Source organism: Carcharhinus amblyrhynchos, chromosome 5 (assembly GCF_965287045.1).
Source record: "Carcharhinus amblyrhynchos chromosome 5, sCarAmb.v2.hapA, whole genome shotgun sequence".
Taxonomy (NCBI): Eukaryota; Metazoa; Chordata; class Chondrichthyes; order Carcharhiniformes; family Carcharhinidae; genus Carcharhinus; species Carcharhinus amblyrhynchos.
In genome coordinates this window covers 92,324,095-92,341,734 of record NC_137328.1, presented here as the reverse complement: position 1 = coordinate 92,341,734, position 17,640 = coordinate 92,324,095, and the positions used below count along the sequence as shown (strand labels likewise).

Below are 17,640 nucleotides of genomic sequence, written 5' to 3'. Positions count from 1 at the left end.
CACAACTTCCTTCCCAAGTCACAGCAGTACAACTCAAAGGGAAAATTGGCTGACATGTCTCAGCTGATCCAATCAAAATTATTAGTAACCCACAGTGAAAGGAAAGGAAAGGGGTAAAATTGATTACAAAATTAATAAATTGTTTGCTGCTCAATAATTGACAAAATTGGCCATGGAATCTCAAACCAATCTGCAAATGAAATTCTGTACTTGAAATAATATGTTTAAAAAGTAGTCATTTATGATTAATTTTAATGGCTGAGTAAAATAAACAACTCCTTTCAGACAAGGTGCGTCAGTTATCAGCTTCCATCACTCTGCAAGTCAGGATTAACCCAGAACTGTGCTGAATTTTCTAACAGAAGAATTAACATAGAACTATTTGAGCAATTCCAACTGCACTTAATTATTCTCGTGTGCTATCAGCTGCATGAAACAATTGTGTTTATGATGTTTATGCCTTTTCAACCATATTTTGGACTAGTATTTCATTGTTATAAACTTTTTCTTTAGATTCATAACTAAACACAATTTCTGTAAACCGATTGCCTTCCATTTCAGTTTCATTTATAAATAGACTAATGTCTTCAGTTAAAAAGAAATATTGAACCCGTTTTTGTGATATTAACTTCATCATGTCTTATTATAACAAAACTAAATAAGCAGTAGTTTCATAGCCACTGTAAGCTAGTCATTGACCAGAGAAAGAACCTAGTTAGGGGTGTCCTTTCAATGTTCTGAAAACAAAACCTCTATAACAGTGTTTCACAAACATTCCCAGCCTCAACATCCCAAGAATACTGAGGAGACCCCTGGAAAACATTTTTGTTGTATTGAGGAGTTAAACCATGAAAAAAGTTATTGCTTTCATGCAATACGTACAGACATAGAAAAACAAATTTATTGAAGTGCTCTCTACCTTTTTATAATTTAAGAATTCTCTTATTCAACAAAATACTTAACTGTTTACCTTCTTACCATTTTTAACAGGATGAGTGATTCTAGTTGTTTAGTTGACAAATTTGTTTATTATTAGTGCTGCTGGACATTCACATTCTCCCTCCCGTCCCATGGCCTTCCCTCTTCTGCCCTGAAACATTATAAGGTCCTCCTTGTCCTCACTTTCCACCCTAATAGCCTTCGCATTCAAATGATCATCCTCTGCCATTTCCACAACCCACTCATTCCAACAATCCCCTTCCCCCTGCAACCCCTGACAGCATTTCACCAGCTCTCACTGTGACACTCTGGTCCTCCACTCCATCATTCCCAACTCCCCATTCCCTTCCCACAACACTTTCCCTTTCAACTGCAGAAGGTCCTACACCTGACCCTTTATCTCCTTCCTCCTCACCATTCAAGGCCCCAAACACTTTCAGGTTAAGCAGCGATTCACTTCTTCAATGTGGTCGAACATATTTGTTGCTCACAATACGGTCTCTTCTACATTAGGGAGGCTAAATATAGATTGGATGACTGCTTGGCACAACTCAGTCTACAAGCATAACCCCAGTCTTCCCATTGCATACCATTTTAACTTAGCATCTTGCTCTCATGCCCATATGTCCACCTTTGGCCTGCTGCAATGCTCCAGTGATACCTGCTGCAAACTAGAGGAGTAGCATCTCACCTTCTAGTTGGGAATGTTGCCAAGTCAACTCAGTGTTGAGTTTGGCAGCTATGGATTGTGACCCTTTTACTCCATCATAAACCCCTTTTTTTTAAAGTAACCTGTTCATGCATTTTCTCAGTGCAACCCCTCCCCCCTCACCACCAACAAATGAGCCATCTGCCTTCCATTTTTAAAGTTACTATTTTCAAATAACACCTTGTGGAATCGGCATAGATAAACATAACTGGTCATTCAGCCCATCCAAACTATATTGTTATTACTTACACGTGAGAAAATAGTTCTGGTTGCATTTACTATTGGGTCAGAAACTAATATAATAACTACATTTACTTGTTCTATGCTTTACTTCCATTTGGCTCTGATTAGTTCATACTGAATTGCTCGAAGTCATTATTATTTCAATATTGCAACAGTAATATTATTTGTGTATGGTGCATTCCTTTTTTGAGCAATGTTGTGTTCATTGTGTTTTGGTTAAAAAAAAGGAAAAATATTGCATCATTTAAATGCAACACAAAATTATATAATTCGTAGGCTGTTTTCACTTGAAAATACAGAAAATTCCTTTCTTTCTGACTTACTCCTGCTCCATAACGAACAACTATTTATGCAAACCTCTAAATTCAATAACTGTTGCTTTCTTTTCCATGTCAGCTAAGTAATGTCAGGTAGTTTCCTCTGAAGATAATTCTGGAAATTTCAGTGTAACAAATATTTTGACCTTAACGAGATGCAATGAAAACTACAAGGTAAATTAAAGTTATGAAGTAACCTTTTCCTTACTTTGTAACTATAGAATTACAATAAATTGTAGAATGGTGCAAGCTTTCAAAATGGATTAACTGATAGTGAAGGGGAGATTAGGAATGTTTAATGCAAGATCTGAAAGAAAGTTTCAACTGGAGAGCAAGATAGAATTGCCATACTTTTTTTTAATCCAATTCAATCAAATCAAGTCCAATTCAGAATCTCAACAAGTTGAGACATTCCCGATCCAAGCTAACAAGACAGAGCTCTCAGTCCTGTCTTGGGCTTGATCTACGTGATGCAAGCTGATTGGAGTAGGCATAGCTCCTCCTCCAAGGCTTGATCTAATTTGCATCTTAGCCAAAAGGCCGAGATGCCACTTTTAAAAATTGCTTAAAATGAAACTGGAATGTCGTCTAATGACTCCAACCAAGTACAGCATGTCGATACTACACTTGATCTTAGCCAAAAGGCCAAATTGTCATACGTTTTTTGCATACATGAAGTGCATACTCCACTTTTCCTGAAGTTTTTATGTTAGCTATTTAACTTATCCATCTTTCGTGCATCTCCATTTTAAGGGAGACTGATTAACTGACAGGAGACTTAAAAAAAAACAAAGTATTTTTAATTCATTTCCGATATTTCTCTCTTAATACTTTCACGAATATGCCAATAATCTTGTTCCTTGCCTTAATGTGATTCAACCAGGTAGTATATATTTTAATATGTGACAACTCTGCTTCTCTCTTCACTGATGTTGACAATCCTGCTGAGTATTTCCAGCATTTTCTTATTTTTAGTATGCTCTACATTTTAAGTATGTTCTTCAAGATTTAGAACATAAGAACATAAGAAATAGGAGCAGGAGTAGGCCATCTAGCCCTTCGAGCCTGCCCCGCCATTCAATAAGATCATGGCTGATCTGTCGTGGCTCAGTTTCACTTTCCCGCCCTCTCCCCATAACCCTTAATCCCTTCTCTTATCAAGAACCCATCAACCCGCTTCTTAAAAATATTTAGCGAGGCAGCCTCCACCACTTCAACGGGCAGAGAATTCCAGAGATTCACCACCCTTTGAGTGAAGAAGTTCCTCCTCAACTCCGTTCTAAACTGCCTCCCCTTTATCTTGAGGCTGTGCCCCCTAGTCCTACTGTCTTTTTTGAGCGGGAAGAGTCTCTCCACCTCTATCCTATCCATCCCATTCATCATCTTATACGTCTCAATGAGATCTCCCCTCATTCTTCTAAACTCTAACGAGTACAAGCCTAGTTTATTCAGCCTCTCCTCATAGCTCAACCCCCTCAACTCCGGTATCAGCCTAGTAAACCTCCTCTGCACTCCCTCCAAGGCCAAAATATCCTTGCGCAGGTGCGGCGCCCAAAACTGCACACAGTACTCCAGCTGCGGCCTCACCAATGCCCTATACAGCTGCAGCAAGACCTCCCTACTTTTATATTCAATCCCCCTCGCTATGAAGGCCAGCATCCCATTCGCCTTCCTGACCACCTGCTGCACCTGCAAGCTGGGTTTTTGCGACTCATGCACAAGGATCCCGAGGTCCCTCTGCACCGTCGCCTGCTGCAGTTTTTCGCCACGTAAGTAATAGTCCTTCCTACCGTTCTTCCTACCAAAGTGGACCACCTCACACTTGCCAACATTAAATTCCATTTGCTATTTCCTGGCCCATTCGCCCAGCCTATCTAGATCCTTCTGCAGACTCTCCACACCCTCCGCACAATTTGCCTTTCCCCCAATCTTGGTGTCATCAGCAAATTTCGACACCCTACACTCGGTTCCCTCCTCCAGATCATCTATATAAATGGTAAATAGCTGAGGCCCCAGCACCGACCCCTGGGGCACCCCACTAGTCACCAACCGCCAATCCGAATAGCACCCATTGACCCCCACTCTCTGCCTCCTATTTGACAACCAATCCTCTATCCACGCTAACACCCTACCCCCAACTCCATGTCCCCTGACCTTCTGCAATAACCTCTTGTGAAGGCCAATAATTCAGTCTATTTAACTTGCAGATGAGAAAAGTATACATATTCGTTATAATTGTTTCCCATCCTTTTCAGTTCCACCCCAGAGTGATCCCTTTGGCAGCAGCCTACATGGTATGGTTGATATAGCACCAAGTCGAAAGCGACGACAGCGACTTCCCCAGCAGAATAAAATGGCAGAGACCCCAAAAGATTCTCCAGAAAAGAGGTAAGAGTTTTCTCAGAAGCTAAGGTGTTTATTTTATATGAACTGAGTGTTTGAAATTAAGCTATCAGTCACAAACACAAGAACGCTTTAACTTCTGCATAAAAAGAAGCAAACAATTGTGCCTTGCAAACACACTAAGCATTTCTTTATTAACAACCCACTGTATCATTTCATGGTGGAAATGTTATACAATCGTTTTTAAACTAGTTTAAACTAGTTGCGTGGATGAGTTTGAACCAAAAGTGAGTTAATTGTTTATGTGGATTCATGATGTACAGTACTGATAGTGAACTTATTCAGAACAATGTGGCTTAAACTAATTAGCAGTTTTCTGCAAAGCAATTGTGTTCCTTCAGAATTTTACATGGCAAGAATTAGCATTCTATTATATTCACTCCCTTCTTGTATTTGCAACCTGTTTGGAGATGTGTATGAATCTAACATGGAAAATTTGGATATTGTTGCGACTGGTTTTATGTTAAACCTGGAGGCATGCAGTTTGCTTTAGCTTAGTATGTATCAGCAATATTTTCATTCTATCTGTAGATAATATTTCAAAATTGCAAATGAATCCTGTGAAATCTATTGTTTCTTTAAAGGAAGAAAAATATCTTTGGAACAACAATGTGGTTTCTTGTGCTTTAGGACTTTATCATATTGACGTTTGTAGTCTCCAAAGAGTTTAACAGAGATAGTGTGCAGGAGAGAATATATTATTTAACATTCCTATTCAGTTAAGCCTACTTGCCATGTCAGTGAAGGAAGAATCCTTCATTTTCATTTTGTGAGGTACACAGTTCTTGGTTGATTGTCTCTGCCTCCAGTTAGATCATTAAAAATTGACGATGTGATTTTATTGGTTCAAAATAAAAATGTTGGTGGGAAGTGGCCCATTCTAAGCTGTGCACTACTACAAATACTGACTCTAATCACCCTCAACTTGGCCAGCAAAGAGGTTGCCCTGACAGATTGTTATAGTAAGGGTAAGTACATACAGCTTGTTCCATTTTGGAACAAGTAGGTAGTTACCAATAAATGTCTTTAACTCAAATGCTTACAAAGAGAATTGATTACTGGTTTCTTGAGACATATTTTACTTGCAGAGAAAATTACTGATATATGGTTTAGTCTCAAAGAGTAACTGGCACGTCATTTCAGAACATAAATCAAAACTCTTTGACAACCTACTAAAATGGCCCTGAAGTATTGTTGGGATTCTCTCAAGCTTTTAAAATAAGTTTAGGGAAAATTAAAATAAATCTTCAGAGAAATGAAAAACAGCTGAAAATTGTTGTTTGTGCCAGAATTTGTCTCTGGGGTTCTGCTGAAGTTACAACAGCAAAGTGGGACAAATGTAGAGTGGCATACACGTTTAACACCTTTGTGAAGTTTGTCAGAGCCACTTAGCACCAGACCTCATTACAGCCTGAAGCAGTTCGTACCCACCTGAACAAGACTCAGACTTAGAATAATACTTATGCCCACAGTGTCAGGTAATGACCAATAAGAGATTTTAACTCCATCTAATCTCATTCATCTTCTTCAGCCATGTGTCCCTAACCTCTAATACCAGATTAGTGCTTTTGCGACTCCATCCTGTTTACCATCCGAGGCTGTTTTTTCAATCACTATATCTTGACTTTTAGAATTCTCTCTGAAAGTTTTATTGCCACTCTGCTGTCTGTCTTCAGAATCCCAGTAATAGCTCACATCTTGCACTTAGGCCTCCCATCTTCATTTTCAATCAAATTATTCATTTTTGTTAGGAGTGCTACATGAACACAAGATTTTGTTCTTGACATAACTAAACCTTGACTAGTTCAGTCTACTCCAGTCCCATTTTAACTTTACACATTGAATAGTACTTTGAATTATAAAGTTGTGATTCTTAAACTCAGATTGTTGTAAATAGCAACAACTTGCATTTTTTTGCATAATTTCAATTCACAATAGCTAAACATTTCAATTAAGCAACTTCAAATTAAAAGTAGATTGTACAGTACACCTGATCTCCAGGAATAGACAAATTCTGGATAAGAGATGGAAATATAATATATTCCCAGAATTGCCATCATGGTAAGGGAAAAACCATCGGTTAAAAAAAGATGAATGCATTATGAAGTGTAGGACGTGAAAATGTAAAAGGTGTAATAGTAATTGATATAAATTGTTTGATCTTCAATTTTCACTTTAACAAAGAGATTGCAGATTTGTACAAAACTTCAGTGTATAACATTATGTTGTAATTTGGACTGTGGATGCAAAACTGGTTTACACGCAAGTATCTTGGTTTGAATCAGCAAACATTTGTGATTACAGGGAGGGGAACATTTTGTACTGGAGTTAACTTTACTTGGAACAGATTTTATGGAAAGAGTGCCAACTTAAATTGCACTTCATTTCAGTTTTGTTCTGCTTTCCTTAATTTTTCTCTGCATTTAATTAGTCCTGGCATCACAGACCCTTTCCTAAGTTTTTAACTGAGCAGATCTTTGAATCCTTTACTTTGAATGATAATTATAGCTGTCAGTAAGAATTAATAAGTTACTTTCAAGAACACAGGTCGACTTGCTGCTGCTTTTCCCCTTCTCTCAACAATGGCCTGCAGTGCGTGGCTACAAATCTTGCGTTTTCAGGTTTTGCCTCCAAATAAATTGACTTTTGTATTACAAATATAATACAATAATATAAATACTGCACGTTAACCATTTCATGTTCAGTTGGGTTAAATGCACGTCTCCTCCAGGGAACTGAACTCCTTGATATTTTCTCTGCACATTGATAATGGTATGCATCATTCAAATATTGCTATTTTTCCAGCAAATTCTGGGCAAGATGGACCAGATCTTGCTGAGGTTAGGCTCTTTGTGGCATGTATAGTTACTGAGACATTTTCCTACCACCTTCAGATTGAAATTATTTTGCATTGTAGTTGAATTTCTAAGTTGATAATGGCATAGCATGGGCAACATGGCATCTGGTACTTTGGGAAAAGAAAGGACCAATAGTCTATCTAGCAATGAGCTTCAAGGATTGTGGAAGAAACAGGGTAGTAATGGAAAAGGAGGCAGCAAGGGCTATTTCTTTGCTTCTGAAATCCAATGTTATAATGTGTAATGGAAGGGGATCTGCAGGTGCTGAAGCATCTTTGTTGAAAACCTTTGAATTGTATTTGAACTTGCAAGTGGCGTGAAGGTTGCCATGCATATTACACTGCAGTGGGCCCACCAAAACTATTTAAATGACTCGAACCCCAGAAAATTGTCCACACTCAGGAATGCATCTTTGTATTGTGGTGAGTTCCTGTTCTTCTGTAATATGCTTGTGTAATGGCTGAGTGAAAAATCTCAAAAAATTCTGTCTTGACTGAAAGAACAGAATAAATTGAACCATTGAATCAAGTCCATACTTGTGGTTGCCCACTGACTTCTAACTTGGAAAGTTGTGAATTTAAACCTCACTCCAGCACTCAGTCACAGCTAACACTCCAATGCATTACTGACAGTGTGCTACACTGTCAGGGATCCCGATTCTCAGCTGAGGCATTGAGCTGAAGCCCTTTCTGGTTTCTTGGGTAAGTGTTTTGAAGTTTCACCAGTTGCTATGGTGAGATTTGAATCCATGTTCGCAGAGTACTAAAACCAAATCAAAAACTGTGTCGATGCTGGAGTCTGAAACAAAAACAGAAAATGCTGGAAAGTTTGGCATCTGTCGGAAGAGAAAACAGAGTTAACATTTTGAGTCCAAAAGACTCTTTTTCAGAGTTAAAGAGGAGATATGCCATAGAGGTTTACAGCATGGAAATTGCCCTTCGGCCCAACTTGTCCATGCTACTTTTTTTTAAACCGCCCTAAACTAATCACAAATGCCCACAATTGGCCTGTATCCCTCTATACCCATCGTACCCATGTAACTATCTAAATGCTTTTTAAAAGGTAAAATTGTACCCGCCTCTACTGCTATCTCTGGCAACTTGTTCCAGACACTGACCATCCTTTGTGTGAAAAAATTGCCCCTTGGACACTTTTGTATCTGTCCCATTTCACCTTAAACCTATGCCCTCTAGTTTTAGACTCCCCTACCTTTGGGAAAAAATATTGACGATCTACCTTGTCTATGCCCCTCATTATTTTATAGACCTCTATAAAGTCACTCTTCAGCCTCCTACGCTCCTGGGGAAAAAGTTGCAGTCTATTCAGCCTTTATAACTCAATCCATCAAGTCCCGGTAGCATCCTAGTAAATCTTTCCTGCACTCTTTCTAGCTTAATAATATTCTTTTCTATAATAGGGTGAACAGAATTGTACACAGTATTGCAAGTGCGGCCTTACCAATGTCTTGTACAACTTCAACAAGACATCCCAACTGCTGTACTCAATGTTATGACCGATGAAACCAAGCATGCCGAATACCTTCTTCACCACTCTGTCCACCTGTGATTCTACTTTCAAGGAGCTATGAACATGTACCCCTAGAGCTCTTTGTTCTGTAACTCTCCCCAGTGCCCTACCATTAACTGAGTAAGTCCTGCCCTGGTTCAATCTACCAAAGTGCATCACCTCCCATTTGTGTAAACTAAACACCAACTGCTATTCATCAGCCCACTGGCCCAATTGATCAAGGTTGCATTGAAGTTGAAGATAATCCTCCTCACTGTCCACCATGCCACCAATCTCAGTGTCATCTGCAAACTTACTAACCATGCCCTCTACATTCTCATGTGTTGGATTATATACTATATAAGAGCAGGTGGAACTGCTGGTGCAATGCAGGTCAAATATTGATGGGATCTAGTATTGGGTATCTAGAATCATAGAATCCTACAATCAGAAGACGGCCATTTGACCCATCGAGTTGCATCGACCACGATCCCATCCCCATAACCCCAAGCATTTACCTTAGCTAGTCCCCCTGACACTAAGGGGCAATTTAGCATGGCCAATCCACCTAACCTACTCATCTTTGAACTGTGGGAGAAAATAGGAGTACCTGGAGGAAACCCACGTAGACACAGGGAGAATGTGCAAACTCCACACAGACAGTGACCCAAGCTGGGAATCGAACCCGGGTCCATAGCGCTGTGAGGCAGCAGTGCTCACCACTGTGCCATCATGCCACTAACATATTCTTACCTCTTTATTGCAATCTCTGCCCTCTCATTTCTGCCAATTCCAGCATAACGCCACCACGAAACACGTCTTCCAAACTCCGCTCCCCTTGTCATGCACCCCCCCAGCATTCCGCTTTCTCCATGACATCCTGCTCACCACTTCCATCACGCTCACCTCCTCATCCCCTTCACACAGCACCTTCCCATATAATCACAGAAAGTGCACACCTGTGCCTTTACCACCTCCTTCCACACCATTCAAGGCCCCAAAGATTCCTTTCAGGTCATTTCACTTGCACCTCCTTCAATTTGAGAGGTCACAAGACACCAGATTATAGTCCAAAATGTTTATTTGGAATCACAAGCTTTCGCAGTGCCTCTCCTTTAGGTGAAGTCAGTGTGGTCTCCTTTGCTCGTTACTCTCAAAGCAGTCTCCTCTACACTGGGGAGACTAAACGTAGACAGGGTGACTGCTTTGCAGGACACCTGCACTCCATCTACAGCCATGATCCCAACCTTCTTGTTGCTTGCCATTTCAACTCAGCATCTTGCTCCCCTGCCCACATGTCCATCTTTGGCCTGCTGCAGTGCTCCAATGAAGCCCCGTGCACGCAAAAGGAGCACAACCTCATCTCCTAGATGTGTTTCAGCCCTTGAGAGTTTGGCAGCTTTGGATTGTGACCCTTCTGTTCCATCTTAACTTTCTTTTTGATATGCCAAAACAGGTTTTGCCCTAGTGCAAAAACCTTCCCATTGGGCCAACTGTCACCTTTTCTTAAATTTCATCTAGCACTGATCTTTATTCTCCCATCAACACGTTCTGACCTCCTTGTTGCAATCTCTGCTCTCACCTACCAATTGCTGACCTTCTAGTTTGTTCCATCTCCTTCCATACAACATATAATCCAACACATTTCTCCCTCTCTTTAGCTCTGAAGACGATTTATTTAGACTTGAAATGTTAACTGTTTTCTTTCCCTACAAATGCTGCCAGACCTGTTGAGTTTTTCCGGCATTTTCTGTTCTTGTTCCCCAGAGTATTAGCCAGGGCCTCTGTATTCCTAGTCTGGTGGTATTACCATCCACCCTTAAATTGGGTACAGCTCTTCTTGTAATTTGTTGTAAGAAGTTACCCTCAAATTACTTGTTAGCAACTCGTGAGCCGCAAAACTGGATATGAGCAGATATTAACGTGCTCATCAGCCAAAGGGAAAAATCATTCACCACTTAAAATCATTCACCACTTCAGCTACGCTGAGATCACTCACTCACGTGAGGGATTCTGCAGGCAGTTTGCTTTCTGCCTTTCACAGGATAAACTCATTGGTTACATCAGCTGGCAATGTAACAGAAGTATGTTGCCCTGGTTGATACACTGCTGAGATCACTGTCTGAAATCTCATCCAGCACGAAACACCAGACTGTTTGATGACGAATATGTGTTTGAGGTTTCCTGTAGCTTTATTGAATTTGGTTTCGAGATGTAATAACACATACGGTGGGTGGAATATGTCATTCTAGCCAAGAAAAAACAACGTTCACTTTCAGTCTCAGGATTTCCAATGCCTGCGTTAGTCCATTTTATCATCTTTGAGTCACTTCCATTTAGTTTTTGAACAACATATTCTTCTTATTCCTTGACACAGCTCGTTAATTATAGCATTTATGACAGCAACCCAAAATAAATTAAACATATTGGGTGGCACAGTGGTTAGCACTGCTGCCTCACAGCACCGAGGACCCAGGTTCAATTCTGGCTTTGGGTCACTGTGTGGAGTTTACATGTTCTCCCTGTGTCGGTGTGGGTTTCCTCCGAGTGCTCTGGTTTCCTCCCACAGTCCAAAGATGTGTCAGTTAGGTTGATTGACTAAATCTACCCTTAGTGTTGGGTGATTAGCAGAGTAAATACGTTGGGTCACAGGGATAGGGCCTGGATGGGATTGTTGGTGGCACAGACTTGATGGATCGAATAACCACTTTCTGCGTTGTAGGGATTCTATATCATCAATAAACAATTCCAAACTGAACAATGGTACCAATTAAATGTTGACAAAAATTTGTAAATTAAAATGAAAAACTGTGTCCTTTTCATTAGTGGCGCATAAGTGATCAGCGTCAACTTGCAGCTATTTCTATGATGCAATCATAGTGTCATAGTTGGTAGCATTCTTGCTGCTGAGTCACATGTTTTCAGCTTCAAATCCCACATAGAACCTGAGCAAAAAGAAACAAAACTGATATGATTCCAGTGAAATCTTTTGGATTCCCTTTCAGTGGTACATAAACAATCCCATGGCACAATTTTGAAAAAGTGCATGAGTGATACCACGGTTTCCTGACCAATATCGATCCCTCAACTAACAATCATTATCACGTTGCTGTCTGATGGAGTTTGCTGTGCCCAAATTCGCTATCATGTTTCCTACTTTACGACTGTGACTACAGTTAAAAAGTAAATTGGCTGCAAAGCAGTTTCAAATGTCTGGTGGTCATGAAAAGTGCTATATAATTGCAAGTCTTTCTTTTAGATTAGTTTTGTACCTTTTATAGTTTCAAGTTAATCAGGCCACTTGTTTTCTTGACTAGGATTGGATGAAGGCCAGACTTTGCTAAGAACAAAGAACATCCCAGCACGGGAAACAGGCCCTTCGGCCCAACGAGCCCGCGCCGCCGCATCTTCCCATACCTACCCTGCCCTGTGTGTATGTGAGTGGAACCCCTAATGTAGCCAGATTCAGGGGAGAATAGTGTCAATTTGGTACACCAATCAGCCTAAGAGCACATCTTTGGGGTGTGGGAGGAAACCAGAGCGCCCGGAGGAAACCCACGCAACCACAGGGAGAATGCGCAAACTCCCACAGACACAGGCCCAAATCCATGTATCTGCACAACTAGCAGTGATAGTCACTGAGCTGTTGTGGTGCCCATCTGCTGGTCCAGAATTAAGCACACACAACGACACGAAGTACTAGGCCACTCCCGGAACCTCCAAGAGCAGCCCACACACGACCCATCGTGTGCATGCCCCTCGTTTGACAACAAGGTGGACCGACCCTGTGGAATAAAAAGACAATATGTTAACATGTAATACTACATTTCCGGTGTCGTCCCGAGGCTCTGACCCTAGTTAATACCCTCTACTATAACCCTCCATCCTTGCTTCGCTCGTGTGTCTATCTAAGTAAACCCTAAACAAGTCCAACGTGCCTGCCTCCACCACCCTACTCGGTAGCGCGTTCCATACCCCCACGACCCTCTGCGTGAAAAATCTTCCTCTCATATCCAAATTATACTTCTCCCCCCTCACCCTTAGATCGTGACCTCTCGTAATTGTCCCCAATCTAGGGAAAAGCCTACCACTGTTGACTCTATCTATTCCCTTCAGTATTTTATACACCTCTATCATATCCCCCCTTAATCTCCGTCTTTCTAAGGAGAAGAGCCCCAGTTTCTCCAACCTTTCCTCGTAACTCAGTCCTTCCATGCCAGGCAACATCCTGGTAAACCTCCTCTGCACCCTCTCCAGGGTCTCCACGTCCTTCCGGTAGTAAGGTGACCAGAACTGGACGCAGTACTCCAAATGCGGTCCAACCAACGTTCTGTACAACTGAAGCATTAGACGGCAGCTCTTATACTCTATACCCATTCCTATAAAGGCTAGCATTCCATAAGCTTTCTTCACAACCTTCTCTACCTGTGTTGACAGCTTCAGAGAGTTGTGCACCTGCACTCCCAGGTCCCTCTGTATCTCTATACTCTTAATGGGGTTTACCTTTTATCACATAACTCCTCCCTGCATTATTCCTTCCAAAATGCATCACCTCGCATTTGTCAGGATTAAATTCCATCTGCCATCTATCTGCCCAATAGACCAACCTATCTATATCCTGCTGTGTCACCTAACAGTCGTCCTCAGTATCTGCCAATCCTACCATCTTGGTGTCATCCGCAAACTTGCTGATCACACCATGTACGCAGTCTTCCAAGTCATTTATATATACTACAAAGAGGAGAGGTCCCAGTACTGAGCCCTGTGGCACACCACTGGTGACTGGCCTCCAGCCAGAAAAGGTCCCCTCGACAACTACTCTCTGTCTCCTATTTCCCAGCCAGTTTTCGATCCACCTAGCTACCTGTCCTTGTATCCCATGTGCCTTAACCTTTTCTACCAGCCTACCGTGAGGGACTTTGTCAAACGCCTTACTGAAATCCATATAGATGACATCAACGGCTCGCCCATCGTCAACTGTTTTTGTCACCTCCTTGAAGAATTCCACCAGATTCGTAAGGCAAGACCTCCCCCGAACAAAGCCATGTTGCGTATCCCTAATCAGACCGCAACGCTCCAAATGCTCATACATCCTATTCCTAAGAATTTTTTCCAATAATTTTCCTACCACCGATGTCAAACTCACTGGTCTATAATTACCAGGGTTATCCCTACTACCCTTTTTAAACAGCGGTACCACATTAACTACCCTCCAGTCTTCTGGGACCTCACCTGTGTCCAAAGAAGAGACAAAGAAGCAATTTCATCTTTCACCTCCCTAAGCAGCCTGGGATAAATACCATCAGGCCCCGAAGCTTTATCCGTTTTTATGCTACCTAAAAACCTTAGCACTTCCTCCCTCGTAATGGATATTTCCTTCCACCGATCTACAGCTCCCTCCAAGACACTACACGACACCAAACCCCTCTCCTTCGTGAATACCGACGCAAAGTATTCATTCAGGATCTCCCCCATTCCCTCAGTCTCGATACATAGCTCCCCTCCTTTGTCCGTAAGAGGACCAATTTTCCCTCTAACCACTCTCTTGCTCCTAATATAAGAGTAAAATGCTTTTGGATTTTCCTTTAATCCTATCAGCCAAGGCCATTTCATGCCCTCTTTTCGCCCTTCTAACTCCCCTTTTTAGCTCCCTCCTACTCTCTCTATATTCCTCCAGCGCACTCTCCGTTCCCAGTTGTTTCGACCTAACATACGCCTCCCTCTTCTTCCTGACCAAGTCTTCTATACCCCCTGTAATCCACGGCTCTCTAATCCTGCCTTTCCCATCCTTCCTCTTTACCAGCACATGCCTTTCCTGCAACATTTTCAGTTTGCCCTTAAAAACCTCCCACTTACCAACTGTGGACTTGCCAGCTAACAACCTCTCCCAATCAGTGTCCTTCAGCTCCCTCCTAATCCGACTATAGCTCGCCTTCCCCCAGTTCAGCACCCTCCCCTTCGGATGGCACTCATCCCTTTCCATTTTTATCCTAAAGTAGACGGACTTGTGGTCACTGATAGCCACATGTTCGCCTACCTCATCCTCAACCACCTGCCCCGGCTCATTTCCCAGCACTAAATCCAGTATAGCCCCCTCCCTAGTCGGGCTAGTTACATACTGCTCTAGGGACCCTTCCAACACACACTTTACAAACTCCTCTCACTCCGTACCCCCAGCTCTAGGCCCCCTCCAATCCACTCCAGGAAGATTAAAGTCACCCATGACAACCACCTTATTCTTTCTGCACCTATCTAAAATGCCTCTGCAAATACCTTCCTCCACTGACCTCGGGCTGTTGGGTGGCTTATAGTATACCCCTAGCATCATAATCTCTCCTTTTTTATTCCTCAACTCCACCCACAGCGACTCAATCCCTAACTCCTCCATATTGTGTTCCCTCTGCACTGCTGTGATGTGCTCCTTTACTAACAATGCCACCCCACCACCTCTCTTCAACCCTCCTCTGTCACACCTAAAACACTTATACCCAGGAACATTCAGCTGCCAATCCTGCCCTTCACGTAACCACGTCTCCGTTACTGCCACCACATCTAACTTCCTCACAAACACCAAGGCCCTAAGCTCATCCGTCTTACCCATCACACTCCTCGCATTGAAACAGATGCAGTCCAACCTACCAGTGCCTCTCAGAACCTCCTTCTCCCTGATAATCTTCCTTTCACCCAAACCTACCCTATCACCCAACTCACTCCCGACCCCAGTGTCTGATGAGCTATCAGTCACATCCCCACCCCCCCTCCCTATTAGTTTAAACCCTGGCTAAACACTCCAGCTAACCTCCCTGCTAAGACATTTGTCCCTCTCCCATTCAAATTTTCCCCATCCCTCCTATACAGTTGCCCTTCTCTCACAAATACCTCCCAGTGGTCTACAAAAATGAAGCCCTCTACCTTGCACCAATCCCTCAGCCACGCATTCAGCTGCATGATCTCGTTATTCCTAGCCCTACCGGTACTAGGCAGCAGCCCAGAGAATGCCACCCTGGAGGTCCTGCTCTTCAGTTTGCACCCCAACTCCCTAAATTGCCTACGTACATCTGCCCTATTCCGCCTTCCTACGTCCCTCTCCCTTGAGTGTATTATTACCTCTGCCTGGGTCCCCTCCCCTTTCAAAATTCCCTCTATCCTTTCCGTTATGTCCTGTACCCCTGCCCCAGGGAGGCAGACCACCATCCTGGAGTCACGCCTCTGCCCACAGAACCTCCTGTCGATTCCTTTGACCTTCCCATCCCCTACCACTATCACATTACCAGCCCCCTTCTGTCCCTCTAAGTCATTCTGGCCCTCCTGTCTATCCTTTTGTGCGCCTGTCGATGAACCTTGGGGAGCCACTGGGGAGGTCTGAGGACCAGGACTATTCTTCTTCTTCTTCCTCTTCTTCCTCTTGACAGTTGTCCACCCATCCTGCTCCTCAGCCCCTGGGACCTCCTCTTGCTCATGGTTCCTAGCCATTAACTCTTCATTTTCCCCAACCAGAAACGCATCCTCTAAACGCACCTCTAGTTGCCTGACCCGGGCCCTTAACCGCTGCAACTCTAAACACTTAACACAGATGTGGACCCTCGGGAGACGTGATGCCTCCAAGAACTCCCACCTAACACAGCTTATGTTCCTCCCCATAGCCCCTGCCATGTCCCAACCTCCCTTGGGTTTGTGTGTGCCGAAATGCAACACGGGAAGGATAGAAACTGCTACTCACCTTCTCTAAGCCTGCTCTCGCCTAAGCCCAGCGAGCCAAAGCCCTTATAACTCTCACTCAGCTCCGCTCCCGACGCTGCCCGCTGTCTATCACTACCTTTTTATACCCCCCCGCTCTCCCTTCCCGACAATCCCCTCGCCTAACTTCCGGTACGGAAGTAAAATACACGCACAGAAACCCGCGAACCGGAAGTGCAGTCAGAAAGTGATTCCAAGTAAATCCAGCACTCACCAAAGCCACCAGGTACACTGCTCCGGAGAACAATGAGTTATCCATCCTGAATATTAAATGACCAAATGATAACCTATAAGTAACTAGGAACATTGGATTTGGAGAAGACCAATCAGCTGCTTGAATGTGTCCTGCTATTCAGTTGATCGTGACTGGCTGATCCACGCCTTAATTGCAACCATTTACCTTTGTTCCGTAACCTACAACTATGTGCATTGCTGTTGTTTCTATTTGCACTCGGAAAAAATTGAATGTTTTCTTCAGGTTTCCACAAGATATAGAGTGGAGGGTATCAAAATGCTTCATCTTGAGCATGAGAAAGAGATATTACAATTAAAAAGTACATCCTTTGATACAAAAACAGAAAATCCTGGAAAATCTCAGCAGGTCTGAGAGAATAGAGCCAATGTTTCGAGTCTAAATGACTCTTCGTCAGAGCTTTGATGCTGCCAGACCTACCGAGATTCTCCAGCATTTTCGTTTTTGTTTCAGATTCCAGCATCCACAATATTTTGCTTTCTCATACATCCTTCAAGATTGTTGCAGACAAACACTCACAAAGGGCATGGGCAGAGTCGGTCTTAATTATTCCAGTCTCCTGACTGATGAAGTGCTGACCAGCTTACAAGAAAATAAAATTGGTAATGAAATTAGGGAGTAAGCAATACTTACAACTTTGAGTAAATTCATGAATGTTGAAAACATGGCGATGCA

General features: G+C 42.6%; 1 protein-coding gene across 2 annotated transcripts in view; it reads left to right on the top strand.

The window, feature by feature from the left end:
- Window positions 1-17,640, top strand: part of xrcc4 (X-ray repair complementing 4) — a 358,090-nt gene that overhangs the window by 228,203 nt on the left and 112,247 nt on the right. For both annotated transcript variants that reach the window (XM_080189182.1, XM_080189183.1), the window contains one exon: window positions 4,464-4,596. In XM_080189182.1, the coding sequence (XP_080045308.1) occupies window positions 4,464-4,596 (133 nt within the window). The remainder of the gene's footprint in view (window positions 1-4,463; window positions 4,597-17,640) is intronic.